At 28.0% G+C, this 17,776-nt stretch overlaps 1 protein-coding gene across 2 annotated transcripts; it reads right to left on the bottom strand.

Annotated features, from left to right (window-relative positions):
• Positions 1-419: 419 nt before the first annotated feature.
• On the bottom strand, positions 420-14,998 carry LOC129980978 (procathepsin L-like). Of its 2 annotated transcripts, XM_056091537.1 has the most exons (9): positions 14,839-14,998; positions 13,947-14,052; positions 11,843-11,992; positions 9,807-9,959; positions 8,508-8,625; positions 6,771-6,871; positions 5,499-5,659; positions 3,121-3,237; positions 420-653 (listed from the first exon to the last, which is right to left on the bottom strand). In XM_056091537.1, exons 2-9 carry the CDS (start codon positions 14,040-14,042, stop codon positions 554-556), a joined length of 996 nt encoding a protein of 331 aa, XP_055947512.1. In that variant the 5' UTR covers positions 14,043-14,052; positions 14,839-14,998; the 3' UTR covers positions 420-553. The 2 variants fall into 2 exon arrangements, with proteins under 2 accessions (XP_055947512.1, XP_055947513.1); XM_056091538.1 differs by lacking the exon at positions 3,121-3,237.
• Between the last annotated feature and the right edge of the window lie 2,778 nt (positions 14,999-17,776).

Raw genomic sequence — 17,776 nt, forward strand, 5'->3', positions numbered from 1 at the left:
CAATGCACATTAATTCAAAAAGAGAAACCATTTTGTATTCTTGAGGAAACATAAACAATTTTAAATTACAATAAATTGTCCATGTTTTTTATGTTAATAATATCTTAATTTCTTTATATTACTGTCCTTAAATTAACTACAGTATTTTTAAGACTTAAAATTAGATATTTTTTTAATTGCCTGCTAGAATTATAAGTAATTCATAGATCTCAAAATCAATACACTCTTTGATTGAGCAGCTTTTAACTGCTTTGTTTATTTTTTATGAAAGTGGTCTCATACATATATCAGACTTATATGTATAAACATGATTATAAAATTTCTTCTTTATATGATAGTTGTGTTCATTTTCCTGTGCTCAAATATTAAAAACATTTTAAAATATGTGTAATTTTTTAAATGAAAATGCCTGCTATATTAACTACAAATTTATTGATGAAAAAAATAAATAAAATGTAATATATACATAATAAATATATGTAGTCCGAACATAATTTAAATGAAAGGGCAAGTAATTATTCACATTTCTATGTGAATAATTCTCAAAATGTCTTCAGATAAGCGGATAGGATGCAAACGTAGCTATTCCACACTGATTGTCCTTGTTCCTTGACATCTTAATGTATCCATTTACTCCAAAGGATTCACCCCAACTGAAATAAAAAATTAAAATTTGACATAAAAGTGCAAATTCAAATGTATTTGTTATGGCAGAATCCTGTATCAAACAAAAGTTTTCTCTTAGCTTGGGAATTAATACGGGTACAATACCTAAAATTTTAATAAGAATACTAATTATAATTTTGTGCATCTCATTGAATAATTTGATTACTGTTGTGGTAAAAGCTATAAGCCAGTTAACAGCTACGCTGCCGGAGCAATTGCTTTTGTATCGTGGTCATGTTACTGGACGGCGAACCACAAGGTCCCAGGTTCTATCCTCGCTCATCCCAATTCGTTACACTGTCTACTTATTCAATAGACAATTTTATTACACAGTTTTACTGCATTATTAATGAGAGAATAATAGATATTCCCAATGGCTATCTAAAGAAATGACTTCCAATGATTTAAAAAGGAAATTTTTCCCTAAACCCCTAAAACACCAAATATCTGTCTCTACAACGTTAATAGCTCCTATCAAATTTGGCATGCATGCATAAGAAAAGAACAAAATTTGAAGGAAAAGAAAAAAGCTAAAATGTGAAATTTTAATCAGCCATAACAAAAACAGTAATCAGCAATTGTATTCAGATTTAAAAATATAACTTATTTAAAGTAATTAAAGGTACTTAATTATATGCATAAGTATATTAATCATTTTTTCCCCATTTTCGGATTTACAACTAAAAGCATTACTGCTTCATCTTCAATTATGAATTCTACAATGTAGAATTTATTAGGCACTTAATTTTTCCTTAATTTCAGTTGAGTCCTTAACTTTTGGAAGATAACCTCGAAATAAATTATCGGCACATATAGATGAAATACAGAGATGAATCATAATTATATTGAAGATAAATAATGAATTTTTTATGTTTGAATCGGTTTTTAAACTATCTTCATGGAAATATTTACGAATTAATAGTATTTCCTTACATTCTAATTTATTCTTGTGTTTTTATTTAGCTTAATTATTACTAAACCGATCGATTTTCATTGATTTTTAATTCTATTTATGTGGCGCCATCTAGTTATAAATATGAGAAAAAATTAATTTTTTGATTCTGTACAATTTAAAATAACGAATTATGGCATATTATAAACATTGAAAAATAAGAAAAAATTAAAACTACAAAGTACAATATATACAATACAATATAAAGTATAATCTGTTTTTAAACTATCTTCATGGAAATATTTAAGAATTAATAGTATTTCCTTACTTCCTAATTTATTCTTGTCTTTTTATTTAGCTTAATTATTAATAAATCGATTGATTTTTATTAATTTTTAATTCCATTTATGTGGCGCCATCTAGTTGTAAATATGAGAAAAAATTAATTTTTTGATTCTGTACAATTTAAAATAACGAATTATGGCATATTATAAACATTGAAAAATAAGAAATATTTAAAATGACAAAGTACAATATATACAATACAATATAAAGTATAATATATTTGTAAGCTAAAAAAATGGAAGATACATTTATACAAATTTTTTATTTAAAAATAAATACGGACATTAAAAGTTCTGAACTAAGGATTTGAAAATAATATTGTATGGAAACTAAAGCAGAATGAAATATCATAAAAAAATCTCCTAAACATTCTGTAAATATTAAAATTTTGCCGCTTAATAAACTTTATCAACAAAGCTCCGAAATTGAAATTTGCTTGTCTGTGGCTCGAATTCAGACCAATGTAAAATCGATTATTTTAAACAAAGAATCGATAATTCAGTTCAGAAAGGTATTTGTTCCTCATTTATATTCTAGAGAATTCTATATATATATATTTTTTTATTTCTGCTAACATACTGTAGAATTTTTTTTAATTTATAAAAAATAGTGAGTCTATTATTTGCACACTTAAGGAAACTAGAGAGCAAGCTCTTTACTGCTATAAGTTATTTCGAGTTATTAAATCTATTTAGTTGCTAAATTATATTCTACAATTATTTACATTGTTAGGACATACTTATTATACTTAAAGTTAAGGTCTCAGTTTCGTTTCGGTGGATTCCAGGATTGAAATCCGAGTCTACATATATTCTGCGCATATGTGGGTTAATTGCATATTAAAATTGACAGTGAAAGTCAAACGCTTTCCCGCTGATGTGAAGAGGAGGGAGTGCCAGCTCAAGTTTGGTCTCGTCATTTGAGAAAAATTCAATTCTACGGTCTGTTCCAAAATATTCCTCACATTATTTCAAAACGAAACCTTAATGTAACGAAGTTAAAATTGCAGATAATATATTATAAATGTGATTGTAATTTCAATTTATTTATAAAATGTTTTTATAAGCACTGGTTTATTCTAATAAAATAAACGCTTCTCTTAATACAAGCAACATGAGAAACAAGTTTTGTTTTTATTATTACTTATTAATATTTAATTTCCTGCACCGAAAAATTAAGCTAATAGAGAATTTATATTTCAAATTAGATTTTATCACCTGTTTTTGACCAACCAGTAATCAGCACCGTCTTCTGTACCGTACCCAATGACCAGAACTGCATGGGTCAAATCGGACAATTCATTTCCGCAATTAGGTTCATCGTAGATACCAATTCTATAAAAAAATATTGAAGTCTTTAATTCTTGCTTATTTTAGTTTGAATAAACTATTTTATTGTACCCTTCTTCAATTTTTGTTTCCCATTTCTGCTTTAAACCTCCCCCCCCCTCCCTCCAAAAAAATCAAATCGAAATTTTGGCATTGATTACTTGATCAATTAAAGTACTGATAACTTGAATAAGATTTTTTTTGTATTCCTATCTATCAGTTTGTCCTAGAGTTTATGAAAATTATTTTAAATAAAGATACGAGCTAGATAAATAAAATAGTTGTTCTTGTACAAAATTAGGGGTCTGAATGAGACTAAGAAATAAGCCCATCAACAGGTGAAAGTTAATATGAGCATACTCTGTTTTTATTTCTATATTATAAGGTTTTAAAAAAGTAAAGTTATCCTTTTTTTTTAACATGCGAGTTTGCCATCCATGTTGAATGAAAGCATTATAAAGGGTAATCGGTAATTTCCTATAAAGCCAAACTTCTTCAATTCAAAACGATAACTCATTTGAGCCAAAGAAATAACATGTACCTGTAATCAAGTGTATTACAAATGCATGTAATATATTTTATACAGGAATATGTTATCAATATAGGGAAATAACATGTTTCTAATTTGTATTTATTGAGTCATGCTACAGAGCCCCTGGAGGTGAAATAAGAAAGTTACAGAAGTAACTCAAAAAAAAAAAGTAAAAGAAATCGGTTAAAATATTCAATTAGAAAATCTAAGAAAATAAAAACACAAGAAAAAGTTTCATGGTTAGTCATCAGTAAGATTGGCAGAAATATTTGAGATTAAAATTATGAGTTTTCCGAGTTTGAAAAAGAGTTTCGTCTAAAAATGAAAAATGCATTCTTAGTATTATCAGACAGTTTTTTCCTAGTTAAGTAAATGTAAAGTGATATTTAAGCAACAAAGGAAGTGATTAAAAAATAATTTTAAAAAATATATGAAAAACTCATTCGGAGAAGGGAGTGTGAGGATACATTTTTCAATTTTAGGACGAAATCTTTTTTAAGTCATAGAAATTTCATAATTATAATCGTAAATATCTCCGCCAATTTTGCAGATAGCTTCATGAAACTTTTATTTGTATTTTTATTATGATATAGAGTACATTTTTCTGACTGGATTTTTTTTTACCAATCTCCTTTGAGTTATTTTTGTAACTCCCTTATTTCGCTACTATGGGTGCTGCAACCTGTTTTAATGAATACTGAGTAGTCATTTTGGTATAGGTATATGCTGTTTTCTTGGATAAACGAGAGGCTATTTTTAATTTAAAGTGCTTAACACTACTTTATAAGTAACTCTGAATATATTTGAATTTTCATCTATTAACTTATGCGTTGCCTTTCATGCCTTAGAAAATACATATATATTAAGTTATAATTTTTAATTAGGTGCCCTTAGTGCCCACTCTATTCATTTTAAATATAAAAGCATTTATTTGTAAATATATTGCCACTATTGTAGTTAACATTGTAACGAATTGAGATGCGCAAGGATAGAACCTGGGACCTTCTGGTTCGCAGTCCAGTAACATGACCATGATAGAAAAGCAATTGCTCGGGTAGCGTAATTGTTAACTGGTTAATATGCTATTCACTACAGATTCTCCCTCCAGTCAGTCGGAGGCGAGACGATCGATATGACTGTTGATTCTAATGCGCCTATACCCATTTGAGTAGCGCCAAGCGTTATGGCGAGCCAGTGTGGGTGAGTGGTTGCTTATGCTTTTGCTGCGTCAAGTGAGTCTAGCGTCATGTGAGTCTGATGACTTTGGTTGTGGGTAGATGGCGCCACAACAGCTGTACGAAGGTTCATCGTCTGAGGTCACCAATGTAGCGGATAGATGTGAGCGAGGATAGAACTTGGGACCTTGTGGTTCGCAGCCTAATAACATGACCATGATACAAAAGCAATTGCTCGGGTAGCGTAGTTGTTAACTGGCTTATATGCTATTCACTACAACATTAATATTAAAAAGGAACAGAAACTGAGAAAATTACACTGGACAATTACATTAACGTCATTACATAGATTTTTTCTTTTTAACATGGCATAAAATGCTTTTATTCAGATAACGGCTTCGGATAATAATAAATCTCATATAGCAAAATATGATTATTTATTAGAAAATTTTTATTGAAGACAATCGAAAAAATTTAGTCGAATAGCACATAGGATTATAATTTTTCACCACACATTCTAATGAAAAAATTTCTGCGTATTTTTAGCATTTTTCTCTTACTTGTAGTCATGAAATGATTCATGGTGAGCATCGATCGCCACAGATATGGGTCCGAGGGTGGCCACTGCCTGTTTCAAGGCTTTTTCATTTCCCGTTGGGATGGCAGCATGTCCTGTACATGTGGCTCCTACTCCAGATGGCTTGAACAAACAGCTGTCTTGCTATAAATTAAAAACATATGCTTTTAATTATAAACAATGCACGCATTGTTTCATTGATCAAAAGTCAATCATATTTTTGCAATATCAGTTTTATTTCTGATGTAACTTTCATAATTTTGGACAACCTGTTTAAATTTCTCGGCACCCTGTCTAAAAACGTTAATAACATTTAATATTATTTTATCGATTTTAATAACTCCGACAAGGAAAAATGCACTATTTTAGTTCAGTTAATTTTCAATATTTATCCGAACTGCTTTATAATTTAATATATTTCATTAATTAAGCATTTTTAAAGGACACAGCTTTAAAGCTTCATTGCAGTGCTTTTACTCAAAATATGTTTAAAAAAATCGATTGTTTTAAAAATTGCAATTTTTTGCATTATATGAAATACAAAAAAAAAAAAAAAATTTAAACTTTTCCATTTTAAATAGCAGCTAGATATGTTTCACGGTTGCATCAATCAGAAGATTCACAGCCGATTCGAATGACAATGTACATCGAATTTCGAAAATAATTTCATTTAAACAGAAAAGGCACGAGATCTGCAAATACCAGCTATAAAATGTAAACAAATTTACTGGTGAGATAAATTTTAAACAGATTTTGAAGGTAATTAATTATTTACTTTTCTGGAGGTTTTACTAGTGAATTCTCATATCTGAATTGCATTTAACACATTATATATATTATGACTAATAGACAAAAATTTTAAAATTTCGGTATTTTACCAAACATTTTAACATGCTTTGATTTTTGCCGTATTTTGCTATTTATTTATAGCATTATTTAATTTTTATGAAATGTGTTAAAAGAATTAAAATTTTATTTGCTCCTGTTCTAATGCTTCGTATTGGAACAACTTCAGTTTTTCTGATTAAATTTGTAAATTCAAAAGATGGGAATAAATATAATTTAAAAAAATAGGAAGCTAAGTTTTTAAAAAACAAAAAAGCGTTAATAATATAAACTTTACACTATTCATTTCCAGGTAATTTTTTATATCTTCTCTTAAAACTGGGGGACTTAACAAAATTTAGAATCTTTGATCTACAGAAATACTTTCAAACAATGATTGTAATAAAATTTTGAAAAAAATTGTACTTACAGCTTCTTCGTAAGGATATGAGTCTTCCGTGTCGATGCCATTTTCTTTTTTTATAAACTCAAATGCTACATCCATGGTACCTCCGTGACACCCGTTATTCTCTAAAAGGAATAAATAATTATTGTTATCCTTAAATATTTTAAATATATATTAAGTTTTCACATTGCTTTTCAAAGATGAACAAATAAAAGAAAATTACGACTCCTCAATCTGTAAAATTCTGCTACATTTTTTTTTTTTCAGAAAATAAATATAATTTGAGGATTTTTGTATCATAAGCAAAACTACTACCGAAAATAAGCTAAAATAAGTTAATGTTTTTATATATATAATTAAGGAAAAAGAATAAAAGAATCATTTCCGAACAATCATATTTTGTATAAATAAGATCGGCATAACGATTTTTACATTTTGCTTATATTTTTGCAATCTATTGTTTGTTTAAAATTCAAGTTAATGATTTTTATATCTTTAATGCAGTGAAAAGCTACTGAAATTGAGTCTTTTGACTTTTTCTTAGCCACTTGTTCTTTGTCGAAAATTTTAAAACCGGAATTGCTGAAAACCTTTTAAGTGGAATGTTTTCAAATTCCAATTAGATTTCTTTGATTTTTTTATTTATATAATCATTAATTTTCAGAATTGATGTAGTTTTGACAAAAACAGTTTTTCAAGTATATTGTAAAGTCTCGATCCAATAACAGGTAGCGTTATGATCAAATTCTTTATTTACAGCTTTATTACATAAAAACAACTCTTTCTCATCTAGGTTAAATGAATGATGCTATTTACAACACGAAAATTAAACAAGAATAGTTCCTCGAACAATTTCGAAGGAAACAACTTTACAAGAACAGCTAACAGGCTTTTGGCGTCTTAGGCTACTCCAGGGGTAGCTCTCGGAATCCACCGAATTTTACTCAGAAGTCCGATTTACACAAAGCTTCTCTCTCCCCTTCTTCCGAAAAATCTCACCTTTTATTTTCCTCTCAGACTCCCTGTTACCCAATCACCGTTCAGAACAACCTGAATCGTCTCTGGTCGCCCGTAGGAAATGTCCATTGATGATCCACCCTCCACAATGGGAAAAATGAAGGACATCTGGAGTGTTTGACACTCTCGCCTTTCGAAGACACGATTTATTTCCCTGGGAAACGCACGTGTGGTTCCTTATCTGGATTAGCACTAATTGGCCAGACGACCGTACTTAAAAGGAGGGTCTTCCATTTGGCAATCTGGAGGCACTTAACACTGTGGGAGTTTCGTTGATGAAGAATGGCCCGGAATGTAAATTATCGAGTGTGGGAAAAAGGAATGTCACAGTGGTCACCCAGGAAGAAGCTGAATCATTACAATATCTTCAATTCTGTCCGAAAACTTCCTGCTGTTGTCTTTGTCAATATTGCTTCCCTTTTTAATTTTTGTTTAATGGAGAAGAGGGAACAAAAAAAGTCAATACTCTGCAAAACAAGATATTTTGTTTAATTTGATAGAAACTTACTCCTGCTAGTTTTGCTCGTTTCTTATATAGAGGAATTGAATAATCTTTCATTTGTAGACTGAATATTCCCAATTAATTTGATACCTGACCGCGCTTAATCTATTCAATCTCTTTACAACAATGAAATATATCATTAATTCGATACAAAATTTATCTACCGATATTATAGATATAATTATCTGGTGTATGTAACACATGAAAATCTATTTAACTGTTCAAGATTATGTAGCTTATACCTGTAACACAGTCTATAAGATTCTGTTCACTAAGTGACACCAATTTTCCAGTCTTCTTCTTATGTTGTCCTTCTAAAGAGCCGGTTGTGGAGAAGGCCCAGCAACTACCGCATGAACCCTGGAGAAAAGAAAGGAAAAATCGTGAGTAAATTTAATATTCTTTGGTCGAACAACAGATAATTGAAAAATTTATAAAATGATTTTTTCAATCGTAAGGTTTATTAGCAGATCTTTTAGAAATTGCCTACTCATGACATAAATAATTATAAAGCGAAAGTGGATCCATTTACCCGCTATTTGATTTAAATTTCAAGATTTCTTTTCAAGGTAGATCTTTCAAGGGAGTCCGAGGTTTAAATTTCAATATATTTCAAAATCTATATATCCGAAAACATTTCCAGCTAAAAATGAATACCTTCATTTCATTTTTCACTTCTTTTTATTCTATTCGATAGTCTTTACCCTTACTTGGAAAATAAATAAAAACAATTCCCTTAAATCATTGGCAAATTTTAGTAGTGTTCTATAACATTTCTATAAAAGTGTTTAAATGTAAAATTTAATTTTTTACATTATGGTCTTTAAATTAAAAATCGTCGTTATAAATAGGATAATATCGAAAAATCTTTTTTTTTTCTATTTAAATTAAATTTTACGTGGCATTATGTTTATAAAATTAAAATTAATTACGTAAACCGATTAGCTGGTAATTAAATTATGAAAATTTTATATTGCATTATCGTTAATAATACAAATGCGCAGAAAAATTAAGTGTATATATATATGTATTTGCATCCCTTGTGCATCAAGCAGTATATAGAGAGTTTTAAGTTCATAAAAAACATCATACATCTTTTTTTGCTATTTAAAAAAAAAATGGCTTTTTCTTACTTTGAGTTTCAGTAATTTATCAAAATCCGAATATTTTTGTTGTTGCTACTCGGAAATTTCATATTTCATAGTATTTAAATGCGTGATTTTGCTATTTTTCGAATATTAAAAAAATCACAAACATATTTAGTCTTATTTAATGTTTAAAAATACATTATAACAATCTTTATCAGCATTTTCAACATAAAAATTAGATAAGTAAAGCATTTAATTAACAGAATAATTATTTTGTTTTCTTTCAATTTACACATATCAACGTACCACACATATTCTTTTATTTTTACCAGTTTTAAATGTACGAAAATAATATCGAATAATTCTCACTGGGATAAACAGCTTAAGTTATCAAGGCTGCCAGATTACTTTCATAACAATAACTTTAAAAAAAAAACATTTAATCTCACGTACCTGATCTTTAACAGAAGTCACCAATCCATCATCCCTCCAGTCCACTTGATTTGGAACCTGATCATTGATCGAGCGAAACCAAGAGGTCACATTTTTTTTCATGCCGTTCCTGACTCTAAAACCATTCAGAGTACTCATGTATTCTTCGTGGGTCTGAAATATTTCGTGAAAAAAAATCATTTTAATTGGCATCTCAAGAAACAACAACAAATATATATATATATATATTAAAAGCTAAACAATCTGTATTTTGAACTACATTCACTTCTTTGCAACAGCAGTAGTTTAAATCTATAAATATAGGAGTAAATTCAGAAAATATTATTCGGAAGTTGTATTACTATTAAATTTTTAATTAAAATTTTTTGTATTGTAAATCAGTATTTAATAAATTTTTCTTTTCCTAAACATTTTTCTTCTTAAAGCTAAAAGAATGTAGGAAGTAAGTAATTAAATGGTGAATTGTTATCTTATTCAAAATTAAATTTTTAAAAAAATATGGTATAAATATAAATCGTTGATAGATATAAGGTTAAATGTTTTAAATAATTTAAAATATCTTATGAATTTATATATATATCATTTATATTCAAAAGTTATATCATTTATATTCAAAAGTTATATCATTTATATTCAAAAGTTGCTTACATAAAGAACATACAATACTATAAAGCAAATACATTGAAAAACCGATTATTTCAAGTATTTGACTAAAAATTTGTACATTTGTTTCGACTTAAATAAAAAGTGTTTTATGATATGTTTTTGAACCAATTATGCAATGGTAAATCAGTAATATTTTGTTTAGGTTTCAATATCACAAGCTCTGACTGATTGTGGCATTTTAACTAAATTTACATATTCATAACATATTATTAGAATACTTTTGGCCATGTTTTAATTTATAAACGTACAAAAAAATTATGTAGGTAAAAATAAGACAGATATCCAGAAGTTCTTGTTTTTGCATTCAATTATATAATATTCTGTACAGTCCACAGTGTAAAAGCAGAGGATATAAATGATAGGACCCAATATCAATTTCAAAACGTAAAAATGCTGTAAATTATAGATGCCCAAATGATAAAAAAATAAGCTCTATTCATGGAATGAAAGAAATTACCGAAATTTTTTACTTTCTAGTATACGTTGTATAGAGAAAATATAGTAATTGTCGAAAAATTCGAACACGAGATTGTAACGAATCTACACGTTTTAGACATCCCTCATTTCGAAAAACACATTTTCAGAAAATGGCCGTCTGTCTGTCTGTGATAAAGATAACTGAAATACGCTTTGAGCTAGACGGTTGAAATTTGGTAATTGATCTTTATACCAAATTTGGAGATTTCTATCAAATTTTGAATAAGATCTATTCAGTGGAAGTCCGTCTATCCAGTTCTTCAAATATAAGTTAAAATGATATTTAAAAAAAGAAGAGCGCTAGATAGATAAAATTTGGTACATAGGTTTAATATTTATAGTGTTAGACATCTGTCAAATTCAGAGCCAAATCCAAAGACAGTTTGACTGTCTGTCGGTCTGAACTTTCAGAAACATCTAAGTGCGACAGTTCAGAAATGCAATGACTTAAATATATCAAATTTGGTATGAAATTTTGTGACTACAAGTGCAGTTTTGTATTAAAATTTTGTTTCAATCGGTTGCGGAAAACATGTCTAAAACACAAATTCGATTTTTGAATAGTATTAACCGCATGACAGGGATAAATCGCCAAATCACTCGCCAAGAATGACACGATGGATTCAGTAAAACTGCTGAATACACACTCCAAAAGTTAATATTTCCTAATTATAGTAAGCCATTACCTCGCAAGGCGTTGTCTGGCATGACAACTTCATTAGAGAGTATGCGAAAAAAAAATTGGGGGGGGGGCACTCCAGCTGATTTTATCGAAGAATGAAATTAGTTTCTAGGACAACGAAATATTTATCAAAAGAAACATAATTTCTCAATTGATTTTCCTGATATGAATAAATTACTAGGCATGATATGAATTTCATGAAATTTCTTACCAAGTCTGAGTATTTGTTGAGTCCTCTTTTGTAGGTGTGAAATCCCATGTCAGCTCTAAGGTTGTGGTTGGAAATGGAAGTGATTCTCTCCTCCCATATAAGACGCCTTCTTGTTTCCTCTGAATCTTTATACGATTTTCCAAATGCTTTCTATGTACAGACAAAAATATCAGTTAATTTCTCTGCAATCATTTTTATACATCAATAATTTATCATTTTTATATACATTATCATTTTTGCATACATTAGCATATATATTACCTTTTTTGTATGCATTATCATATACATTATCATTTTTGCATACATTAGCATATATATTACCTTTTTTGTATGCATTATCATATACATTATCATTTTTGCATACATTAGCATATATATTACCTTTTTTTGTATGCATTATCATATACATTATCATTTTTGAATACATTAGCATATATATTACCTTTTTTGTATGCATTATCATATACATTATCATTTTTGAATACATTAGCATATATATTACCTTTTTTGTATGCATTATCGTATACATTATCATTTTTATATATACTTATCGTACGAATTCCAAAATTTAATATCAATTAATAAGTGTCGTAAACTTTATTTTGTTTATTAATTAACAGAAATAACTAAACTTAAGCTTTCAAAAATATGGAGATGTCTTTGAGTAAATATTTGATGTTTTGAAAAATTCATTTTCATTCTATTCCAAAAAAAAATTACCTAAAAATTAAATTATTATAACGTTTAGGAAAAGTTCAATATACAATTTCAGAATGACGTTATTTCAATATGAAATCTTGCTCCCTAAATTAATTGTACTGCAGTTACATGGTTGTCTTCAAGCTTGGAGATTTTATAGAAAACTATCCACTTTTGGTAAATAGCTCATTTATTTGGTATATCGGCTTATCTGACTGTTGAAACTTAATGTGCAATGCATGTATTTAAAATTTCATTTTGTAATTTGTTAATAATAAAAATATTCGGTGGGATCAGTATACTTCAAGTAATTGAACGTTCAAATTAAAAAGTATATACTATATTACGAAATAAAATTGGAAGTGAAAATTCTACACGAGAGTATACACTAAAGAAAGCAACATCTTATCTCAATGTAAACATTTTTTTTTTTTTTTTTGAAAATTTTATTTTTTTCTTTGTTCTGGCTTATTCAAAGAGTGTCAATTTGGCACCTGTGGTAATTTTAGCATTGGCAAAAAAAAAAGAGGTATTGGAATGGTTTGATGAAAAAATGAAATTAGTTTGAATTTCATCATAACAATAAAAACGTTACGTATCATCAATTTAAATAATTTATTAAAACGAAAAAAAAAAAATTGTACCGGAATAAATTCCGAATTTTTTTGAAGTGAAATAATTTTTGAAGTTTTTAAAGATGGTATTGTGAAATAATACTTTTGGAAAAGATAGCAGAAAACTATCCAAACACTTGATTAAATTTTAATTAATTATTATTTTTATTTAATTCTGGAGTTGGAAAATTTGACCTTTCTGTTGCCTTAAAGAACGCGTATGCCGATTTTGTCTAGATCAGGCATAAATGATCAAAATTTCAGATTTAATTTATAAAAATAATGTTTGCCGATTTCTAACAAATAACTTCAAAAAACAAAATAAAATGCATATAATATCTCCTATTGTGTATGAATCGTTATAGCATTTGATATATCTTATTTTTAAAAATTTCTTCTAAAGACGTCTTAGTTTGAGATGTAATTACCAAATATAGTAACCGAAAGATAGCAAATAACCTTATACTTTTTAGATTCCATTTTCAATCTCTTTTGTTATTTTGAACATTTTGTAGAGAATAAGTGATACTTTTAAGTCTGAACTTTAAAAAACACATATGTAAGGTCTATTTAACTTGCACCAAACCAAATAGATTGTGGATTCTTCAGTAGAGTGCAGTTTCAGTTTTTCAGCAGCAAAGCTGAGACCTTATCATAAAACTATAACAATTTCTAAGTCTAGGTAAACTATTAAACTTATTAGTAAATTATAGTTTACATTAATTTAGATTTAAGTAAAAAAAAAAAAAAAAAAAAAAAAAAAACAGAATATGATAATTGAACAGTCGTACTTTGAAATGCCCCCAGTGTTCATCCAGCTCAGATTTGATGGACAGAGAGTAACTCGTTGCCACCGCAAACAAACCTAAAATAATGATCAGCTGCATCGCGTTCAATCTGGAAATGAAAAGTGAAAAAAAAATGATATAAATATCATAAGAAAATATTTATTCTGTCAACTTAAAGAAGTTTTATTTAATATTATTTCATTTATCATTATTAAATATAATATAATAATAACATAATATAATAACAAATATTTTATTTAATAAAACATTATTTGTTTGCAAACAATTTACGATCAATGAAATTTAAAAGAATAACCTGAACTAATATACTTATTCGTGAATTTCCATTTTAATCCGCAAACGATAATCTAAAATAGCAAATAAAGTTTGCTTTACAAATTTATTATAAATAAATCAATAAATTAAATATTTTAAAGGAAATACATTATTATAAATACACAGGTTAGTGCTCTCGTTTATATTTTTACTATTATTTTGTCTGATTAACATATCTGTAAACACGCAAATATTAAACTGAAATTTACTATTAAATATTATTAAATGTTTCAATTTTTGCTAAGAATTTATGTAAGTCAAATGCAAAAAAAAGTTATATTTTGGGGATTAATGCATTTAAATTTTAAGTAATTTTCTTAGAAACTCTGAGCAAATAATTAATGGAACAGCATTGTAACTGAGATACGCAAACTTATAATTTTTATTCTTTTTTTTTAAAAAATTCGATGCTGATGGTCTAGTTTAAGAAATAAATTTAAATAGTTCTTTTTAAAACATTCTTTTATCGATTTACAAATTTATTTTTTTATTTTTTTATTTTTTTTTACTAGAGACATGCAAACAAAGGAAAGAATATTGAATACGAAATGCAACTTACCTATTTAGTTTCAGTTTAAATCCTGACTTACCTACGTAGAATTAAACAATATTTTGTTGATATATCAACAATGAATTCATACTCAAAATGTCCATTTGATGCCTTTTATATTAAATTCAACTCACGAGATTTATTAAAAATGAATGATTTGTCATACGATTAAATTATCGAAAAAAAACGTGATAAATTGCTGTCCGATTTTCTAAAACACGCGATTTATTTTATCTGTATGTGTAAAAAGAAAAGTCATGACAATGAGTGAAAGCTTGAAATAAAGATAATTCACATAATGAATTAAAATTCTTTGGAGAACAAAATGCTTCTATGATAGCACAAAAGATAATTTCTTTAATCTTTTTTTTTAAGAAATAGTGTAAACATTTGGAATTTAAACTTTACCTTTTGTTGCATGAGTTAGATAATTAGAGAAAGAAGTCATGTGTTTTTTTTTTTCTTTCACTGTATCTTATAATCTATAAACTATTCAAATATTATGATTTATTTCTTCTTTTTTTAATTATCAACAAACTCGATGCATTGTGTAAGATTTAATAAACTATGTGTTAAAAGGTAAAGTTTTATTATTTTACTATTGCAATTATTGTGAATTAAATAGCTAATAAAGATGTAATTGGTAAAAATTATATTATTTCTGATATTGAAAGTTAAGACCAAAAATTATTTATTTTCATTTTAAACCTTGTGCTTTTTAGCATGATCCAGGTTACCAGACATATTTTGTAAAATATCGAAATAAAAATAAGTTTTCATATGTAATTTATTAAATTGAAGTAAATTTGTTTGTAATAATCTACATCAATACACTTTTGAATGGTTATAGCTAATTCCAAAAAATAATATAAATTTTATGTAAAATTTTCTTTAAATGACTTATATTATCCATTGATCTCCTGTACCATTGAAGTTTGTATTTTTAAAAATATAATTTTGCATTTATTCGCGGTTGTTTTCAATGTATAAGTGTGATTTCATAAGTTTGACCAATCTCATAGGTTTTTAATTTCAAGCTTTGGAATCTCAAACTCGTGCTAATTATTTTTAGAAATTTGTAATAGTTTTAATAAGCATATTCCTATGCCTTATATTCTGCATTTTTATACGTATTTACAGGCAACATTTGGAATTCTTAATGTTGAATTGAGGACACTTCATTTTAATACTGGTCTAGAGTTTTAATGCCTAGGCCATATACTAAATTTCAATTACCTTATTGGTTGTGTTCTTGAATTAATATTTTCACTACATGCAAATAAAAAAATAGATTATCTATCCGGTAATGGATTTAATCTAAATAATTTAGATACTTTTAATTTTGTATAATGGATTAAATTTTAACATCTTTCTAATTACAATTTTGAGTTACTGTGTTTACATCATATGAATAGGCAAATCAACTGACATTTAACATATTAATAAATTAGCTCCATAAAATGCCGGCGTCCTGGCATAGGGGTAGCGCGCCTTCCTCGTGTTCTGGGCGTTCCGGGTTCGAAGCCCGGTTCGGGCATGGTTGTTCTTCATCTGTGTTCTATCTGTGAGGTGTGTGAATGTGCCCACCTGTAAAAAGGGGTCTTCACATTAGCTAGAAGTCAGACTTCTGCCCTCGAGGGCTCAGGGGCCTTTACCTTCAGAAGCTACTGCGCCCCCTTTTCGTGCTAACGCGGACACGACATCATCATTATCATCAGTTCCATAAAATGAATGTGAATCAGCATCTCTGGTAATAAAATCATTAGATAAAAAAATTTCATTTGCCTCGCTAAGCTTCTAAGCTGAGTTTAAAAGCATAAATGGCCAGATAGAGTCCTTAGATACATTTTGATGAAATTTGTAAAGCAATTTACGATAATGGTATATAGGCGTCATATTAAACATCATCCGATTAATTCCTTACTTTTTATAGTTATTATATTCATGTGCTTATACATAGATATGATTTCAAAAATGTTCCTTTTCGAACTCTGGATGGTCTTAAGCGAAAAAATAAATTTAAAAAGTTTCGAGGCTGGATTTTTTTGACAATCTACGTATCCGAGAATATCAAAAATTATTTTAAAAAATGATTATTATAAACTATTAAAAACCAACCTAATTGGTCTCCACAAAACTTTCTCGGCACTCTCTAATAACGGAGCTAAACCCCACCCCCACATAAAACTGTGGATCTTGGCCAAGACTGCTAATGACTTGGCATGACATTGTAAACAATCGTTTCGGAATATAGAACTTTTGCATGAATTTAGCATTTTTACTGAATATAGCTGGCGAATTTGTGTTTTGGATTCTTTTTTTTTCACATCAATTGAAACCAAATTTCATACGAAACTACAACTGAATCCGGATTTCATTGATTTAAGGCATGGTGTCCACATACACATGAAAATATACACCAACATCAAATCAACTATTTGGCAGATTTCATTTAAAGTTTGAAATGTGTCTACATTTTAGATGCCAAATCTATGTGCCAAATTTCATGAATCTAGCTCTTTACATTTTGTAGCTAACAAGCTTACTTGTACTTGAACAGCCAGACAGACACACTTCCTTGGAAAAGATTGGTCTGAAGTCAATATATAAAATTTTATTCCTCTAGTCAAAAGTGGTTTTTAATTATCGTGTTTACGGACAGACATAATTCCGAAAATTTGCTTTTCAAACTCATGGAAGTCCGAAACATGGAGATTTATCGAAAACTTGAAATTAAAACTTTTGCTGATCATAAGATTTATCTGTATTTCGTATACGAAAAAATAAAAATGGAAAGAACATTATCAAATATTAGTTGCATACCTGCCTTGTTAGCTCTATTTATGAATAATTAACTTAGGTTTATGTACATCAGGATTTCGTGAAAGGAAGGGTATAGTATTTTCATCTGATTCAATTATTTAATTTAAATTAAAATATAATACCT

This window comes from Argiope bruennichi, chromosome 8 (genome assembly GCF_947563725.1).
Source record: "Argiope bruennichi chromosome 8, qqArgBrue1.1, whole genome shotgun sequence".
NCBI classification, from domain to species: domain Eukaryota; kingdom Metazoa; phylum Arthropoda; class Arachnida; order Araneae; family Araneidae; genus Argiope; species Argiope bruennichi.

Coding starts and splice junctions, on each gene's coding strand:
- LOC129980978 (XM_056091537.1), bottom strand. CDS start 14,042: ATGCAGCTGATCATTATTTTAGGTTTGTTTGCGGTGGCAACGAGTTAC. Junction 8,626..9,806: donor TGACTTCTGTTAAAGATCAG/GTACGTGAGATT, acceptor TCTTTTCTCCAG/GGTTCATGCGGTAGTTGCTG. Junction 6,872..8,507: donor TCTTATAGACTGTGTTACAG/GTATAAGCTACA, acceptor TATTCCTTTTAG/AGAATAACGGGTGTCACGGA.